The sequence below is a fragment of the Zootoca vivipara genome, chromosome 12 (genome assembly GCF_963506605.1).
Source record: "Zootoca vivipara chromosome 12, rZooViv1.1, whole genome shotgun sequence".
Lineage (NCBI taxonomy): Eukaryota > Metazoa > Chordata > Lepidosauria > Squamata > Lacertidae > Zootoca > Zootoca vivipara.
Genome location: NC_083287.1, coordinates 23,767,131 through 23,786,380, shown reverse-complemented (window position 1 = coordinate 23,786,380; position 19,250 = coordinate 23,767,131). Strand labels below are relative to the sequence as shown.

Genomic DNA, 19,250 nt, shown 5'->3' with positions numbered 1-19,250 from the left:
GGAATGAAATGCATATTCTAGCTAGTGTAGATTTTACATTAGGGATATAATATAATAATTTTGTTTTTGAAGAAGCCTTTTAGTGTCCTGTGTGACAGTGATTGTGTCGATATGACATTGCAAAACTTAGTGTGCCACAATTGTATCTTCTTCTTCTTTGGCAATCACTCGTATCCGAGTAAGATTGTCTTTTTAACAATGGGTCCGTAAGTGACTGTAAAGGCCAATTCTGGAGCCACACGTCCTTCCACAGTGGGGACATTGGTCTCTGGGCGGGAGTTGATGACGATGTGGATTTGCCAAACGTGCCTTCCTCTTAGCACGTTTCTCCCACAATTGTATATGCCTCAGAACACCTGTCTTACTGCCTTTGAATTCCCACTCAAAGCTCCCAAGGTCCTATGCCTTACTACAAGGATGGCCAACATGGCGCCCTTTGGATGCTGCTGGACTACAACTGCCATCAGTTACAGCCAGCATAGCCAGTGGTCAGAGATAATGGGAGCTGTAGTCCAACAACATCTGGTGCAAACTGCAATGACCCTTACTCCAGGCTCAGTCACAGTGAGGCAGGGATAGCCTAACTAGATGTTACGTCAATCACATGGATAGAGTCCATATCAAGGAATTGACAAAAATTTAATATTAGGCACGGTGGGTAAGAGGATTTTTAAGGCCACATTGCATGGGAAGAGCAGCTTTAACTCTTTTGTATGATGTGATGTGATAGGATCCCCAAGAAAATCACCCACCAGCATCATAGTGCAGGCATGGGTGCTTTTTGCTGATTCAAATTGCTGAGGTTTTGGTCAGGCAAGCAAAAGGTTAAGTCTCTTCTCCCTGTGCATTGCAGCCCCGAAAACAATTGCACACCCCCACCTAGCATTATATTGATTTTAAATCCCATGATGTGGTTGCTAGCCATATAATTAGCTGGAAATGCTGGTGGGTGGTTAAAGTTCACTGATATGGATTTACTGAGTATTCTCAGTAAATGCAAATACATGTTGCATTCTGTGTATTTTACGTCCACCATAATAAATGAACGGAAAGTTCCGCTTCATTGCCTGAACAAGGAAGTTAGAGTACTTCTACAGGTATGAAGGCAAAGGCTGTTGGCTTCTCACTTTTATGGAGCTCTTAAAAGCACATGATCTCCATATAGATTGACAAGTGAGTAGCAAATTGACTATTCCACTATATTTTAAATTAATTTCAAGAGCTGAAAATATTTTCTCTCTCTGGGGGGATTGGTGCATATAGATGAGTGGGGAATACTTTTCATTTGCGGGCTGCACTTATTCTGGGGTGATCTATCAGGGGCTGTGTTCCATAAGTACCGTAGGCAGGACAGGAGCCAAAAGTGGGTGGGGTCACCCCCTTTCTTTTGCCCTCCCTCTGCCTTCCTGTCCTGTGAGCTGTTGGAGACAGATTTGGTCTTGCCACAGACATATCCTAATTGCTTCCAGAGTGCTCCCTGCTCATTCCACTTTCCATCACTTGATTAATTTTTCCTCCCCACATTTTAAATCCTTCCCTCTTTCCTCTCCCTCGGTGCTCTCAATGAGTGCATGAAATTAGGCCGCAGATCGCCCTTCTGCTTGCTCACATGCAGTTGAGTACACGAATGAGATCCTTGCATATGCAATACTGCATAAAGGAGTATTCCTTTCACATTCAGTAGAACACACAAATGTCAGGGGCATAGAAAGAGAGGTGTGCTGATGACAGCCAGTGTGGCGTAGTGGTCAAAGCGTCAGACTAGAACCTGGGAGACCAGGGTTCAAATCTCCACCCGATCATGAAGCTCACTGGCTGACCCTGGGTCAGTCGCTGCCTCTCATCCTAACCTACCTCACAGGGTTGCTGTTGGGATTAAATGAGGAGAGGGGGGGAGAACCATGCTCACCGCCACCTTCAGTTCCTTGAAGAAAAATGCAAATTAACAATTACAGTGGTACCTTGGTTCTCAAATGCCTTGGTTCCCAAAGGCCGAAAACCCGGAAGTAAGTGTTCCAGTTTTTGAAGGTTTTTCAGAGGCCAAACGTCCGATGCGGCTGTTGGCTATTGTTTCTGGGGTGCCTGCACCAATCAGAAGCTGTGCCTTGGTTTTCAAACATTTTGTAAGTCAAACAGACTTCCGGAACGGATTAAGTTTGGTGTTTTTGTTTTTGCTATTTATTTTGCGTTTTTGTTTTTGAGGCTTTTTCGGTTAATTTGTTTTTGTGACCGTGTGGAACTCGGTTCAGCTACTGAGTGATTGGTTGTGTGGCTGCAGAAATGGATAAAAGCCGGTCATCCAAACAATGACTATAATCAGTGCAGGTAAGATTTTTTTTTAAAAAAAATTGTTATCATCTACAGTGGAGCCTCGGTTTATGAACACCTCGGTTTACGAATTTTCGGTTTATGAACGCCGCGGACCCATCTGGAACGGATTAATTCACTTTCCATTACTTTCAATGGGAAAGTTCGCTTCAGTTTATGAATGCTTCAGTTTATGAACAGACTTCCGGAACCAATTGCACCCATGCTTCAGTTTATGAACGCTTCAGTTTATGAACAGACTTCCGGAACCAATTACACCCATGCTTCGGGTTAAGTACGCTTCAGGTTGAGTACTCCGTGGACCCATCTGGAACAGATTAATCCACTTTCCATCACTTTCAATGGGAAAGTTCACTTCAGTTTATGAACACTTCAGTCTAAGTACTCCGTGGACCATCTGGAACAGATTAATTCACTTTCCATTACTTTCAATGGGAAAGTTCGCTTCAGTTTATGAACGCTTCAGTTTATGAACAGACTTCCGGAACCAATTGTGTTCATAAACCGAGGTACCACTGTACAATACTGTCATAGGGACACGGGTGGCGTTGTGGGTTAAACCACAGAGCCTAGGGTTTGCCAATCAGAAGGTCGGTGGTTCGAATCCCCCTGACGGGGTGAGCTCCCATTGCTCGGTCCCAGCTCCTGCCCACCTAGCAGTTCGAAAGCACGTTAAAGTGCAAGTAGATAAATAGGGACCGCTACAGCAGGAAGGTAACGGTGTTTCCGTGTGATGCTCTGGTTCGCCAGAAGCAGCTTAGTCATGCTGTACGCCGGCTCCCTTGGCCAATAACGCGAGATGAGCACCGCAACCCCAGAGTCGGTCACGACTGCACCTAATGTCAGGGGTCAGGGGTCCCTTTACCTTTACAATACTGTCATATTTATTTTATAGTACAGTACTGTACATTGATTATTGCTTTCATTTTATGGATCAATGGTCTTGTTAGATAGTAAAATTCATGTTAAATTGCTGCTTAGAAGTCTGCAACGGATTAATCCATTTTGCATTACTTTCTATGGGAAAGCGCGCCTTGGTTTTGGAACACTTTGGTTTTGGAACGGACTTCCTGAATGGATTAAATTTGAGAACCAAGGTACCACTGTACTTCATAATATTAGAAGCATGGCTAGCAGGTGTGGCCCTATGTGCAAAGAGGCTTTCTGTCTAGTTCTCATTTGATTCCTACCAACTCCCTTCAGAGCTGCCTTGACCTAACTTTGGACGACACTGAATCAGTACTTCACGCAAAAAACTGAAAAACTAGGAGAGTGTTTTATAAAGCACAGCAAACCAATTCAGAAGCAGCAGCTGAAGAAATCGGCTGAGATCATTTTCGCCCCTCCCTTTTTTCGAAAGGATGAGGACGTGTGTCAGTTATAGTGATAGGCATTCACGCCGTAGAATTTGTGCCTTCTGCCTTTCCTGTCGTGATCCCTCAGGTCCCTCATTCCTCCTCTAGTTAGATCACTCAGGCGCTTGATGGCTTCGCCCTTCCTAAAACAATATTGCATATCGTTTAGTTTTGTTTGAGGCCGAGCTATCCCGCAGTTAGGAATCCATTCCGGGAAACCGGATTTGCTTTCGATCCCTGTGAACACAGTAGGAACACCTTGAACAGCCGGTATGTCGTCACATGTTCCAAAGCTCGCCTCTATTTGGCCTGGTTTAGACAGGCTGATGGGATGGTGCCACACAATGTAATTGCCTATGCGGGAGGGGGGCAGATCTTCGTAGCGAATGGATTCAGCGGGCTTCAGAACAATCTCTGGTTCGGGGGGAACAGCAAGCTGCCTTTGATATAACTTCTCCGTCTTCCAAGTATCTGTAATTTTCCGAAACCTGCTCCACGGAAGTTTCGTATGTTTCATGCTTTCTCTCGGGTTACCTACCGGACGATCGATCTGATTTTGTTGGAAGTCCTCAGCCTTTCCTCCACTGTCTGTTTCCGGAGGCATTTGCCTACCGCCGCTCTGCACCACATCTAAACATTTGCGTATGAGTGAATCGCCTGTCCATAGAGGCGGGTGCTCACAAACGAAGCCAGGATCCTGCTGCTGGAGGTCATAGGGGCGAATTGGTCTTCCTGGAAGTGCGCAAGCAATATGTCCTTCTAATGGTCTTACTTGAATCTCAGCTGGCGGAAATGATTCTCTCTGAAAAACAGATAGTTTGGGATTGATAGCCACCCTTTCTGTTTACAGTGATGTTCTCTAAATACAACTCTCAGAGCAGTGATGGGGAACTTTTGGCCCTCCAGATGCAGTTAGATTCCCAACTCCCATCAGCTGCAGTCAGCATGATCAGGGATGATGGGAGTTGTAGTCCAGCAGTATTTGCCATGCCAGAAATTCCCCATTTCTGTTTTAGGACCAAACTAGATACAGTGGTACCTCGACTTACGAACGACTCGACAACCGAATTTTTCGACTTGCGAATGGGGCAAATGGCCGCACGCTTACGAATTTCTCGACATCCAAACGGAAACCACGGTGGTTTTAGATAGGGTTTTTTCGACTTACGAATTTTTAGATGGGGTTGTTTCAACTTACGAATTTTCCATTTCCAATGCATTCCTATGGGAAATCGCGTTTCAAATGGCGCTTTTCGACTTACGAATTTTTCGACCTACGAAGGTGCCTTCAGAACAGATTAAATTCGTAAGTCGAGGCACCACTGTATATCATTTGCTTGATGATTTAATATTCAAATAAATTGTCCTTCGTGCAAGCAAATTCCAGTGCAGTGTATGGTAATATCAGCAACAAGAGAATACAAGAAACCAAAAGACAACATCTATGAAATGAACAAACAGACTGGAGGACAGATGTAACCCTTTAGAAATGGGTGGTCAAAGAATAGGGCCGGGCGATATTTGGTTTTCAACATCGTGATATATCACCAGCTACACATTGCGATATACTGATATATCGTGATGTCTGAAATAAGGATGGAGCTATGTATAAAGGCATTGTTTGGGTTCACAGTTTTTCCCACATTGTGATTTTTTGCATAGCACACAAAAACACGCATCATGGTTAGTGATATATTGCCAGGTCAAAAATTATGAAGCCGATACCATATATAGTGATATGTCCCCCAGTCCTATCAAAGAGGAAAGTCTTAACCTGGTGCTCGCAACTTCAGTGTCAATGCAGGATTAAAAGCTGCTGTAGGCATTGCAAGGTGACAGCTATGTTCAGGGTATTACCTTTTTTACCGTTTATTTCCATTATTAGTAGTAATAATAATAGTTTATTTGTTACACTCCATTAAAAAAAAGCTTTAATGAAGACATTTCATCACTACAGATCATTAAAACGTGTCTCATCACAAACAAAGGTAATGCATAGAAAAAGTGTGCCTTGCAACAATAAGGTTGCAGTGTGGAGTGTTATTGTTCAGACTTCCAGCCTCTCCATTCCATTCTCCTTCCCACCTGGTTTTCTAGGACAGCCAGCTGGCTGTTCTATGAAACTGAGCATGCTCAGTCCTCATTGGACTGTTTTTGTGGTTTCCCCCCTTCCCTTAGAGACATGTTGGTTTGTTTTTGCATTTCTGCAAACTCTGTGCCCGCCTCCCAGCTTGATGATATCTCCCTCTTGGGTGCTGTGGGTGGGTGCTGCCCTTCTGGCTACATCGTCAATGGCACTCGCAGCCTGAACATCAGAAACAGAAGGGAACGGCCAGCTTGAAAGGTCCTAGTTGCCATACTTACAAGTTCAACGTCCTTGCCCAGTTCTCCAGTTGCTCTGCCAATCATCTTGGAATCATGGTCATCCAGCAGCAAGGGTTTCATAGAACCTTTACCTTAAGCAAAACAATGTTGACATCAGTTTAGGAAGTTAATATGTAATATGTGGTACTTTTCTTTGAAAAATAGCAATGATATTGTTATGTGTTACCCCAGTTTCCAAGCTGTTGGAGACTCCAGGGGTACCTGTGCTTAACCCAGGATTTGGTTTCCTTGGAATGAAAGCCAATGGAGATGGTGATGTCTCCAGGCTAACTGGTTTTATTTACACATATATAGATCCCAAGCATAGGATGGAGCGGCTCGCAGCATCAGTACCCTCCGTAGTTGTTGCTTCCCCTTTAAGCTTCCAGGGGAGACACAAAGTCATGTCCCTGTGTCTGCAGCTTTAACATCCAGCTCCCGTCTCACACTTATACCAATTCTGGGCATTGCTCTTCTACCTAGGATCATGTGGCCTTTAGTCAGGTGAGGGGAGTGGGGAAGATTCCTATGGCCCCCTTTCCTGGAGAGTAGCATCACTTAGCTCGTTCTTTGAGATGCTCATGAAGGCTCCACTAAAGCCAGTACCATGATAAGTTCGACCCATTCTGCAAGTTCCCTCTTATACATTCTAGCCTTACAGGTACAGGTCCCAAGAACTGGGACCCCAGGTATCAGCAAGACTGCCCCCCCCAACCCTCATCATAATACAGTGGAACCTTGGTTTATGAACACCTCGGTTTACGAATTTTCGGTTTACGAACGCCACGGACCCATCTGGAACAGATTAATTCACTTTCCATTACTTTCAATGGGAAAGTTCGCTTCAGTTTATGAACGCTTCAGTTTATGAACAGTCTTCCGGAACCAATTGTGTTCATAAACCGAGGTACAGTGGTGCCTCGCTTAACGAATGCCCTGCTTAAGGAAATTTCCGCTTAACAACAGGATTTTTCGAGCGGAGGTTACCTCGCTAGACGAATGCGTTTTACGAAAAATTCGTCTAGCGAATCACGGTTTCCCATAGGAATGCATTGAAATTCAATTAATGCGTTCCTATGGGCAAAAAAAAATTCAAAAAAATTTCAATGCGTTCCTATGGGATTCGCTAGACGAATTTTTCGCTATAAGAAAAGACCCGTGGAACGAATTAATTTAGTCTAGCGAGGCACCACTGTACCACTGTATTTTGGAAAATGCAGAGCAAGTCTCAAGATGATTTTTATCTGCCGGTATTTTGTGTTCCAGCCTTAATCTTGCATGTTTAAAAGGTGTGTACCTGTGTAGTCACGCTTGTAAGTCGACAACCAGAGGGCCTTTTTGACATTTTCCAGCATGTTGGCAGCTCTGTACGAAATGTCAAGCTCCGGGGGTTTGGAAGTCATCTTGCGGCCCCCCTCTGGGGAAGCATTTGGGTCACCTGCCTCACCATTTTCACCGCCATTCTGAGAATAAAAAGTAGGACAGGCATGATAAATGCTCCTGCTTGAACCGTGCGAGTGTTTGCTGAGAGGGTAGGAAGGACACAGCTTTCAGAACTGAAGCTGTCAAGGTTTAAAATACGGTTTTAGAAATCTGTCCAATTGGGAGCAAATGAATGAGGGTGGTAAAAGTTTGGATGCACTTTCCAGATAAGAGTCTAGGGCAGGGGTGGGGAGCTGTATTCAGCCTGAGGGCCACATTCCCTTTTGAGCAACCTTCCAGAGGCCATGTGCTAGTGGAGGTCAGGACCAGAGGCAAAAGGGGATGGGCTATTAATATGAATGCTACCTTAGTATTGTGGGATATTTTCTACACACATTCTGCCACCTCCCCCACCTCCTCCATTCAAAGAAGGCATTGCCTCTGCCATGGGCATGTCTACTTTGTATGATTTTAAAAAAAATGACATTTCCTGTCATTGTTCTGTTTAAAACTTTTTTTAAAAAAGGTAGTTTTTATTTTGTGCATAACCTCGAGACATATATGTGGAAGGCAGTTAATAAATAACAACAATAATATTATAGTCCATGAAGCTGGTTGGGAAAGGCTAGTCTACTCTACCAGAGCTGTCTCCAAGACCTCTTTCTTACTTGAGGTTTTAAGGTTTTATTTTTAAAGATGGAGATAACCAGGAATTGAACCTGGTTCTTTTTGATTGCCGAGCTGTAGCCCTCCCTCTAATATTAAAATCCCCAAGCATAGTAGCGATTACCTACAGGAAAGTATCCAAGCCGTCTGTCTAAAGGTTCGCCGGCTCTTTCGTCTCTTTCGGGGCCACCTTTAAAATTCAGGAGGAAATACTTGGTTGCATAATATGAAATTCAAGCAGCTCAGGTAAGAGGAAGAATCTGACTTGGAAGAGGGCAGCTACTTTGCTATATTCAAGAAACGCTTTCTGATCCACCGCAAATCAGAGATCTACCAGTAGGTTTTGGTCTGTGTCCCAGTTGGGCAGAAGGGAGAAGAGTACCATCTTTTGCAGAGCACTTTTAACAGTGTTTGTGGAAGAGGGGCAAAAATGAGCACACACCATACATTAAAAGCACAATCTTGGGCACGGTACGTAGTTTGTTAAGGGTGCTCTGTGAAGGGTCAACTAAAGTTCCCAGGTTTCTTTCTGGGTCGGTGGTAGCGGTGTGTGTTTTGCTGCCAGCGTCTGATTGCAAAGAAGGAACACAGCTGAAGAAGAGGAAGGCCATAATTCTTAACCTGATAAGCTTTGCTTGGAATAGAACTTGTCCTCTGATGGTCCCTTGCAAAACAAAAATAGAACCGCACATCTATCCATCTTTGTACTGCTTAGGGCCAGTCTAGAATGAAGTACAGGCAGAAGGGAGAAAGTTCAGAAGGAGGAATGCTATTATTGTACACTATTGTACAATAATGTCTTACAAACCTCCTCTGTTAACTAGGCAAAGATCCCACAATGTGCTTCAGCATTCCTATTCCGCATTGTGATGATGGGGGGTTGGAGATAACAGCTCCTTAACTCAACTTGACCTGTTGCTTAATGCCATTACTTCCCAATGATTAAAGCTTCTTAACACTGTATGCATTTAAACTGGACAAATGTTCTGTGACTGCAGTAGTCTCAGGAGGTTTCCCTCTTACATGCCTGTAATCCATTTTGTGTTACTGCCAACACGTTTATAGAAGTCTCAATGCGCAGTATGGTCATTCATTCATTCATTTGTTTCAAAGCTGTTATGCTACTTTTTCAACACATTCAAAGCAATTTGGGGGGAAAAGGAGAAAAATTAAAACTGGAATAATAAAATAAAAACAAACATGCATATACATGCACCTCCCCAGGGAGGTTCATCCAGCACCTTCATTATAAGGTAAAAGGTAAAGGTAAAGGACCCCTGGATGGTTAAGTCCAATCAAAAGTGACTATGGGGTGCAGCACTCATCTTGCTTCAGGCTGAGGGAACTGGCGTTTGTCCACAGACAGCTTTCGGGGTCATGTGGCCAGCATGACTAAACCGCTTCTGGCGTAACAGAACACCGTGATGGAAATCAGAGTGCACGGAAATGCCTTTTACCTTCCTACCCCAGCGGTACCTATTTATCTAGTTGCACTGGCGTGCTTTTGAACTGCTAGGTTGGCAGGAACTGGGACAGAGCAACAGGAGCTCACCCCATTGCAGGGATTCAAACTGCCGACCTTCTGATTGGCAAGCCCAAGAGGCTCAGTGGCTTAGACCACAGAGCCACCTGCACCCCCCTACCTTCATTAAACATCTTTAGGCACCAGGTGAAAACATTCCTCTTCAACCAGGGCTTGGCTGATTAATATTCTACAACCTTTTAAATGTGTTTGCAGAAGGAGGGGTTATTGTTTTAACTATTTATTTGTGCTTTTGCTTTATATTTTATCTTGTTAACCACCCTGAGATCTTGGGATGATGATGCATTATAGAAATTTAATAAATAAAAAAACCAAATGTGTGTGTATTAGCCAGTTGAAAGCACCGTAAGGGGCAAACCCCAATAGCTAGATAAAGAAGGGATGGCTTGTCCGAAAGATCAGGCTGAGAAGAACAATCCCTCAGTTTCAGAAGATATCGGGGCCACAGCTGTAAAGCCCTTGCTTTCAGTGGCACACGTTTGTATTGCATGGACAGATGTATAAAGTAACAAAAGCAGGACTTGAAGGAGCCTTGATAATGTCACTACATTACAACCTAATCTCCAGGATCTATCTCCCCCTTTCCTTGGAACAGGAGAAACCCTGCTGCAGGCCTCAGTTAAAAGCCCCACCAGGAACTCTATGGAAGCCTGCCAATAAACCCATTATATTATGTGCACCTGTACAGAGCTTGAATTCAAAAGTCAAGTTTCAGCCATCAAGATTGAGTCTGTGGCTTAGCCTCCCGTGACTCAGTAGATTTGAGTCTGATGTTTTTTTTTTCACCAGCAGATTTCTGTTGATTCCAAAATAGTTTTGTGCCTTACATGGATCTCGGAGTCAGAGGATGTTTAGCATTTGGGCAGAAGTGTGCAGGTGAGGGGGAGATGGGCAAGCCCTGCATACAGAGATGGTCAGTATTTCCTCCACTTACCTGCCTTTTGGGAAAGGTAGCATAACAAATAATAGAATCACAGAATGGTAGAGTTGGAAGAGACCCCAAGGGACATCTAGTCCGACCCCCTGTGCTGTAGGAATCTTAACTAGATCATACATGACTGGTGGCCATCCAACCTCTGCTTTAAAACTTCCAAGGAAGGAGAGTCCACCACCTCTTGTGGGAGTCTGTTCCACTGCTGAACAGCTCTTGCTGTCAGAAAGTTCTTCCTGAAGTTTAGTCAGAATCTTCTTGTAATTTGAAGCCATTGGTTTGACTTCTACCCTCCAATTATCTAGAAATAATGCTCTTCCCCACCTTCCCACAATATAATGCCTTAAAGCTTCTAAATAGAGAAGTCTGTTATCTTATACCAGGCACCCCCAAACTTTGGCCCTCCAGATGTTTTGGACTACAATCCCCATCTTCCCTGACCACTGGTCCTGTTAGCTAGGGATCATGGGAGTTGTAGGCCAAAACATCTGGAGGGTCGCAGTTTGGGGATGCCTGTCTTATACAGTTGAGAATATGATCTTCAATAGGCGTGGGGAACATTTACTGTTCCAGATGCTAAACTACAGCTCCCATCATCCCTTTGCCATTGGCTAAGATTGCTAGGGCAGGTGGGAATTCTTGTTCAGCATGATCTGGAGGGTCTCTGGTTGCACACTTCTTTACAGCTATCCTAAGAGCAGTTTTTAAAATTAAGTTTCTCTAGCTGACAAAAAAAGACATGAGAAAATAGAAGGCTTAAACCAAAACCGCACACAGGCACAAATGAACAATGCTTTTACCTGTGATGTTGATGTTATTGTGGACGTAAGGATGAAGTGGCCGGTGACGGCCGGCCACAAGACGAGTCTCCTGATTGTCGGGCGACTTGTTCCTTAGATACTTCTCATATCTATCAAATACAGCAGAAAGTTTTTGACAGGGACAAAGAACATTGCATGGTCATGATGGGCTTCAGTTGCTTGGAATGGATTTTAGATGAAGAAATACAATCCTTTAATTTTGCTCCATACCTTTACCTTGACTTCTGTACAAGCTGTTCCATACCTGCCAACAGGAATGCCCTGAGTTCGGCCGAGGGATTCAGCTGTTAAACTACAGGCTACAGCAACACATTTCACCCAGATTTTACTAACAGTATTTAAAAAAGAAAGAAAGAAGATGTCCTAAGAATGAGCCAAAGGCACGGGGGGGAAGGGCATCCCTACTGTCTCACCAGAGTGGTACATGCTCTGGTTGTCTCCTGCTTGGACTACTGCAATGCTCTCTACGTGGGGCTACCTTCAAAGGTGACTCGGAAACTACAATTAATCCAGAATGCGGCTGCTAGACTGGTGACTGGGAGTGGCCACTGGGACCATATAACACCTGTCCCAAATGATCTACGCTGGCTCCCAGTACGTTTCTGAGTTTAATTCAAAGTGTTGGTGTTAACCTTTAAAGCCCTAAACTGTTCTGGCCCTGGACATCCGAAGGAGCATCTCCATCCCCATTGTTCAGCCCGGACATTGAGGTCCAGCTCCTTCTGGTGGTTCCCTCATTGCAAGAATTGAGGTTACAGAGAACCAGGCTGCGGCATGGGCGTAGGCAGGGGGGGCAGGAGGGGGCAATTGCCCCCCTAGCAGCAAAAGGCTGAGGGGCGCAGGCGCGGCAGCCCCAGGCTCCCGCTCCTGGCGCGAAGCTCCAGAGGCGCGCGGGGAGCGTAAGCGGAGGAGCGCTAAGAAGGAGTAGGGAACGTAAGCGGAGGAGGCAGCCACAGGCTCGCGTTCCCCTCGTGTCTCTGGAGCTTCGCGCCGGGAGCAGGAGCCTGGGGCCGCCTCCTCGGAAGACCGGGGAGGCGCAGGCAACGTAGCCCTGCCCACATTCCCACTGTGGCCCCTCCCCTCCCGCCCCTTGCCCCCCCAATTTTTATCCTGGGTACGCCCCTGGGCTGCGGGCCTTCTTGGTTGTCACCCCCCCCCCCCCCGTGGAATGCCCTCCCATCAGATGTCAAGGAAAGAAACAATTATATGACTTTTCATAGATATCTGAAGGCAGCCCTGTTTTGGGAAGCTTTCAATGTTTGGTGTGGTGTTCTGTTGGAATCCGCCCAGAGTGGCTGGGGTGCAAGCAATAAATTATTATTATTACTCAGCACGTCTTCTTTCCCTAGGAAGATGACCCCACACCTGCCCTTCTCTGAATCCGGAGTGCTAAATGCACACACCTGTTTTCTTTCTTTCTTAACTTTTTTTTTGCACTTCAGGAAGGGTAATGCAGAATTCGGGAACAAGGTCCAGTGGTAAGCTTGGGCCATCATTTCCTAGCCAATAAATTATACAGAAACTAATTTGACAATAAACCAAAGGGTCTTTGTCACCAGCAAGCCTCTGTGGTCATCTTCAGCTCTTTCTGTCGCCTCAGGGGGGAAGAGCTGGGAATCTGGACTGGGGCATCAATTGCCAGGAACTAGAAGCCACAAACTCCTCCATATAGTCCTAATATATTGTACATTTTGAACTGTAAGCTGCTTTAGAAGCCAGTTTGGCTGGAAAATGGATAAAAAAATGTTAGTCATACTTTTTCTGTTATCTGAATATAAAACACGCAGATTTTAACACAGATGTAAGTTAACTATACTTACTCCGGTGAATTTTCTGGCAAGTCAGGAAGTCTGTAATAAGAGAGAGGTCAGCCAATTACGTCAGTGTATAGGATACCCTATACTTCCAAAAGGAAATCGTAATTGGACTATTCTGATTGCTGCAGCTGAATCTGACCAAATGACTTTAGGATATACTCAAAGCTTTGAAAATTTCACCCATCAGTCTGGAGAGGTCCGGAAGGTGGCAACACGAGAACGGGCCTTCTCTGCAGTGGCTCCCCATCTGTGGAATGCTCTCCCCAGGGAAGTTCGCCTGGCGCCTTCATTATACATTTTTAGGTGCCAGGCAAATATGTTCCTGTTTAATCAGGCATTTGGTTGATTTGATTGACATCCTATGCCCTTTTAATATTTTTTTTGGAGGGGGTTATTGAGTTGTTGTTTTTATTTTGATTATGTATTTTGTGGTTTTATATTTCGATTTTATTCTGTGAACCACCCTGACACCTCTGGGTATAGGGCAGTATATAAATTCAATTGATAATAATAATAATAATAATAATAATAATAATAATAACAATAATTAAAAATAATAAAAATAATAATAATAATAATAAATGTCCTTCATGTTTTGGACATAGATTGTAACAGCAGCACTTTGCATTGTTATGAGTGAAAATGAGTAGAACCTCCTTGGATGGATCTACTTTGGGAGACAAATATTATTTGGAATCCATCAATTAGTATTTTGCCTGCACTGTGCTGAATTATTCATAGTTGCAAAATATTTACGTCAGTGGTTTATTGCTTTTGATAATTATTCTGCTATTAAACAGCGTATTTTGTATTGTATTTAGAATCATATAGAATTGTAGAGCTGGATGGGATCCTAAGGGTCATCTAGTCCAACCCTCTGCAAGGCAGGAATATCAGCATGCAGTTTCCCATCCAATTTGAAACCAGACCAGACCCTGCTTAGCTTTGCAAATGTGCTAGCAGTTTTGTTGCTGCACCTCTAGCAGGTAACTTCTATTTAATTATTTTTGTCCACTGCTCAGGAATCCTATGGGCTGAAGGGCGCTTTTAAAATGAAATTAATAACAGCAGGAGCAGCAACCAAAAATTATAGGGAGCAAGGCTTGCATGTGTGCAGTAAAATGAGGTGGTCGACTTCTGAGGTGGTAAAAGAGACTGCCATTTCAAACTGCAGGTGGTAGATCACATCTATGAATACTCCTCGTACATAAACAACTCACTGGAAGTAGTTCAGTAAATTTATTGTGCTAGCCAAAGGACATGACAAAACCATATAACACAGGTAATATAAAATATAAAGCAAAACCTCTATTTGAACAAACAGAACCATCTGTTGCAAGCAAGACTGAGAATGGGGAGCCTCCATAACCACATACAGCATATTTCAATTTAGAACTCCAAATCTTCCTTAAAATTTACTGTTATTTTGTCCAATTCCTTCTTCCTAATCTTTCTTGCCGCTAGTGCAAAAGGAGTGACTTTATGAGCCCCAGGGTGTTAGAGTTACTCAACAACCACAGAACTCTCTCCACCGAGGAGAGACTGCTGTCTTGATCAAACGGGATTTAGAACGCGTCTCCAAGATCCGTGTATAATGGGCAAAAAAACAAATAATGAAGACAACAAATACCCACACATACAGAGTCTACCTGCGTATGGAATCTTTGCAAGCGGAAAGCTAGGGCAACATGGAATGGGCCCAGCTAGACAATCCTTTCTTCCAGATGTGCTAGGTTTTTAACTTGCAAGAAGAGCAATTTTATGAAGGGGAGCAGTTCTAAACATACCACTTTGCTGAATTTGTAGAGCAGGTTTAATCTATCTAGTCTGTTCTTTCCAGCTTTCTGGAGGCTGGTTTCCTGACATGACGTGTGTCCAGACATAACCACAAACATTGCAAACACTACATGGGAAGGAAGTACGGCATGTTTTAAAATAAGGAACCACTACTTCCCTACATCAACACCTAGTAGGGGAGGGGCACAGCTCAGGATCTCAAGTGGACTCATTGTAATATATGGATTTGAAGACTGAAAAAAATATGTGGTTATAAAAAATAGAATAGGTGGGTGTTAATGAGTGAATACTCTATTTAGCTGAAGGACAGAAAACCAGAAGTCTTTTAATCTCCCCTCCTTTCTTTTCCTTTTTCCTTCTGTTCCTTTTTAGATTAGATTTTTAAAGTATTTATTTTATTCTGGTGTATTATAAAAGATAATTTGTACAGTACTGGGAATGAACCTTTGTATATCTTTGGATAAGTATAAATGCAAATAGATATATATATATTTAAAAGGATCTCACGTGGGCTGCAATAGTTGCTTTTGGAATGTATCCTAATTTTTTCATTATGCAAATGTGTTTCTTTCTAAATGATAAAGGCGTTCAAGCAAATATTTATGTTTATTCCAGTTCTAAAAACGTGTAGCCATCACTTTTTGTGTTTTGGTGCCACCAGGTGGCAAAACTATAGTTCTGCAGTTCTAATCCCACAATGCTTAAATTTCTGTCAGCCGGCTAAGTTTTCATAGGGGCAATGAGAGAATCTTTTCTTCACAAAAGATTCGAAAGCTCACACCAAAATAAAAACTTTCGAAAGCTCACACCAAAATAAAAACTTAGTTGGTCTTTAAGGTGCTGCTGGAAGGATTTTTTTTATTTTGTTTCGACTACGTCAGACCAACACGGCTACCTACCTGTAACCTTTTCATCAGTTGTTAACTTAACCACAAGCTCTCTGCAAGGACTGAGACCCTGCATCAAAATCTAAAGACACAACCACGGCAGCACTCAAGCTCCATGTGCTATTTAAAGACAGTATGAGCTGGGAACAACATCTCGAGAGACAACCGTGTTAGCCTGTTGCTGCAAATGTAACAAAGGGTGCTTTTAGACTGCCATTATTTTCAAGTGGAATTCTGTCATCTAACCTCCCCAGAAACAAATAAGAATGAAAGCTTATTAAATAGCCAAAGTTGCCTAACCTTCCTGCAAACCAATAAGAATGGAAGCCCAAGCTGTTCATCTTTAACACAAGTCTTTATGAACTGACATGTGTTGGAGTCAAGTCCACAGAAGCCCATTTTATAATACAGTTGTCTTTAAAGGGGTCACAATACAATTTGTGGTTTTAATATTAGGATATATGTGACCTGAATCTTGTGATGAAGATACCTGTGTATCTTAGTGATGCTGACTAAAAACCCATTCAACCAACATAAATGCAAAACCACAAGGAGTGCTCTTTGCTATGGCACTATTGCCAAAATAATAACATACTTGTTAATGTAGTGACACCAATGCCTCATTATTGAACACTGCAGGTATTTTAAACGTGAGCTTAGTGTATCATAGATCATGAAAGCTCTCTGTTCACATTGGGCAGTCTCTTTTGACCATAGGATGGAGGGGGTGTTTTTATAAAATAAATATTCTTCCAGGTTTAGTCCTCATCGGTTTTTGGCTTTTGGCTTTCCAAGAGACACCAGCATTTCTGAATTGGCTTCTGGATGTAAACACAAATATCCAACCATCCACAGATAGAGAGAAAGGTGATAGCCTACCTTAGTGGGGCATCTCTGCCATAGTACTGGTGTTGCTGATCAAACTTGTAAGGTGGCTCGTAGATTCTGTGGGCTTCTGGCAATAGCGGTTCAGATTCTTGTTCTCCTTTCAAGATGGGCTTGCGCAGCTGGAATATTTCCCTTAGCTCTTCATATCTGAAATCAGACCAAATGTTCCCAAAGAGCAGCTGCAACAACGATACTCTACCTGAGTGAAGCTTGCTTCATAGCTAGGCTGGCCACTTACCTCAAAAGAGGACACAGATTTGCACATGCTGATTAAGATGCATTGGTTCACATTTGGAAGCAATTTGCTGAAGTTTAAATAGAAATATAATGCATCTTGCCATAGCGGGCATGACTGCTGACCAGGCTCTGACTGTTGATAGTCAACTTGAAGGCTCTCTCGTCTTCTTCTCAGAGTCGTTTCTGTGTATATCAGACTTGAAACAGACAGCCCTTCAAACAGAGAACTGTCCCTCATAAAGCAGGACACATGGACACCTAGCTCATAGTGACTAACAGTGCAAGTCTAGCCATGTATACCAGGCATACGCAAACTCGGCCCTCCAGATGTTTTGAGACTACAGTTCCCATCATCCCTGACCACTGGTCCTGTTAGCTAGGGATGATGGGAGTTGTATCCCCAAAACATCTGGAGCTAGGGATGATGGGAGTTGTATCCCCAAAACATCTGGAGGGCAGAGTTTGCCTATGCCTGATGTACTGTATACTCAGAGGTAAGTAAGGCTTTCCCCCCTGGCAGTACTCAACAGTACGCAGTATAGGCACCCCCCCAATCTTTTGATAAGGTAAATGGAGGGTGGGGAGAGCAAGCAAGCAAGTGTGGCTCAAAGGGGGATTGCAAAAAGCAGGAGACGGAGTACGGAAAGGAGGCCTTTCAAAACTTATGGCTAGCTAACATAAGTTTCAAAACTTATGGCTAGCTAGCCAGTTTGTCCTCCACTGAAACATCTATGCTGTGACTGTGCTTTTAAAGGTTACTTTTAATGTTCCATACAACAAGGTTCATTGAATGCTATTGGCACTGAGATGCTGGACTAGGCATGGTATCCCCCCTGCCAAATTCCTGGGGGGAATCACTCATCTGAGGCTGCTATTTGCATTGAGAGGAACTAGCACAAATGCAGACATATCACGACTAGTTTGGTCCCTGCTCAGTCCATGTTAACTATCAACTGACATGCATGCAATTTCTGCTATTTCATGGGTTGCTACTTGCAAAATGTGTAGCCCAGTCCTGTGTGTGTGTGTGTGTGTGTGTGTGTGTGTGTGTGTTTAAACAAGGTAAAGGACCCCTGACAGTTAAGTCCAGTCACGAACAACTCTGGGGTTAAATAAAAAAATTCCTTCAGTAGCACCTTAAAGACCAACTAAGTTTATATTTTGGTATGAGCTTTCGTGTGCATGCACACTTCTTCAGATACACTAGAAACAGAAGTGTCAGACCCTATATATATACAGAGGGTGGTGGGTGTGGGTGGGAATGGGAGATGGGCTGATGGGAGTGGTAAACCTGTAGATGGGTGTTAATGGCTGCTGATGAGTATATTCATACTACAGTGGTACCTCGGGTTACAAACACTTCAGGTTACAGACTCCGCTAACCCGGAAGTAGTACCTCGGGTTAAGAACTTTACCCCAGGATGAGAACAGAAATTGTGTGGGAGGCCCCATTTGCTAAAGTGGTACTTCAGGTTAAGAATGGTTTCGGGTTAAGAATGGACCTCCGGAACGAATTAAGTTAGTAACCAGAGGTATCACTGTATAAGACCTAAGTCAGCTACATAGAGATATTGAAAAAATAATAGAGTGAATAGCTACTTCTTACCTTTCTGGTGATATAGGTGGGCCCGGGGGGATATGCAGCGGAGTCAGGTGATTTGTAGATTCCAAGGTTTTTGTTACCAAGGCTGTTCCATCTTGTTCATTATTGTAATAGGTCATACCCGTATGCATTTCCATCTTTAATAGCTACAGAGTAAATTTATACACAGAAAAGTCCGTGATCAAAGCAACTAGCATTTTGCTTAGTTTGAACAGATAAAATTCTGTTTCAATAGGTAACTAGAATTGACTTTGCAACAGCGCCAACTTCATTACTGAAAGAGATCACTTTTCAGATTGCAATGTCAAAATGAGAGAGTCTGGAGAAAATTAGACATGACAAAGAATTTCACGATGAACTAGAAACATTGAAAACTTGGGATTTTGGAAAAGAAGAAGCCAATTTTGTTTTTTCAAAGTGACACAGTATCATATTAAAATAAAGTCCCTAAAAAAATTGGAAGGGACTAGAGCAACCTTTTCCAATCTGATGCAGTCCAGATGTTTAGAACTGCCATCCCTGGCCAAGCTGGATGGGGTTGATGGGAGTTGGAGTTCAGTAACATCTGGAGACACCATGTTGGGGGAATGC

General features: G+C 43.4%; 1 protein-coding gene across 1 annotated transcript; it reads right to left on the bottom strand.

Moving 5' to 3' along the window:
- Nucleotides 1-3,702: 3,702 nt before the first annotated feature.
- SPMIP4 (sperm microtubule inner protein 4) lies at nucleotides 3,703-18,796 on the bottom strand. Its single transcript, XM_060281057.1, has 6 exons — nucleotides 18,663-18,796; nucleotides 16,811-16,966; nucleotides 11,410-11,519; nucleotides 7,345-7,464; nucleotides 6,048-6,139; nucleotides 3,703-4,485 (listed from the first exon to the last, which is right to left on the bottom strand). The coding sequence occupies exons 1-6, from the start codon at nucleotides 18,794-18,796 to the stop codon at nucleotides 3,703-3,705; spliced, it is 1,395 nt and encodes a 464-aa protein (XP_060137040.1).
- Between the last annotated feature and the right edge of the window lie 454 nt (nucleotides 18,797-19,250).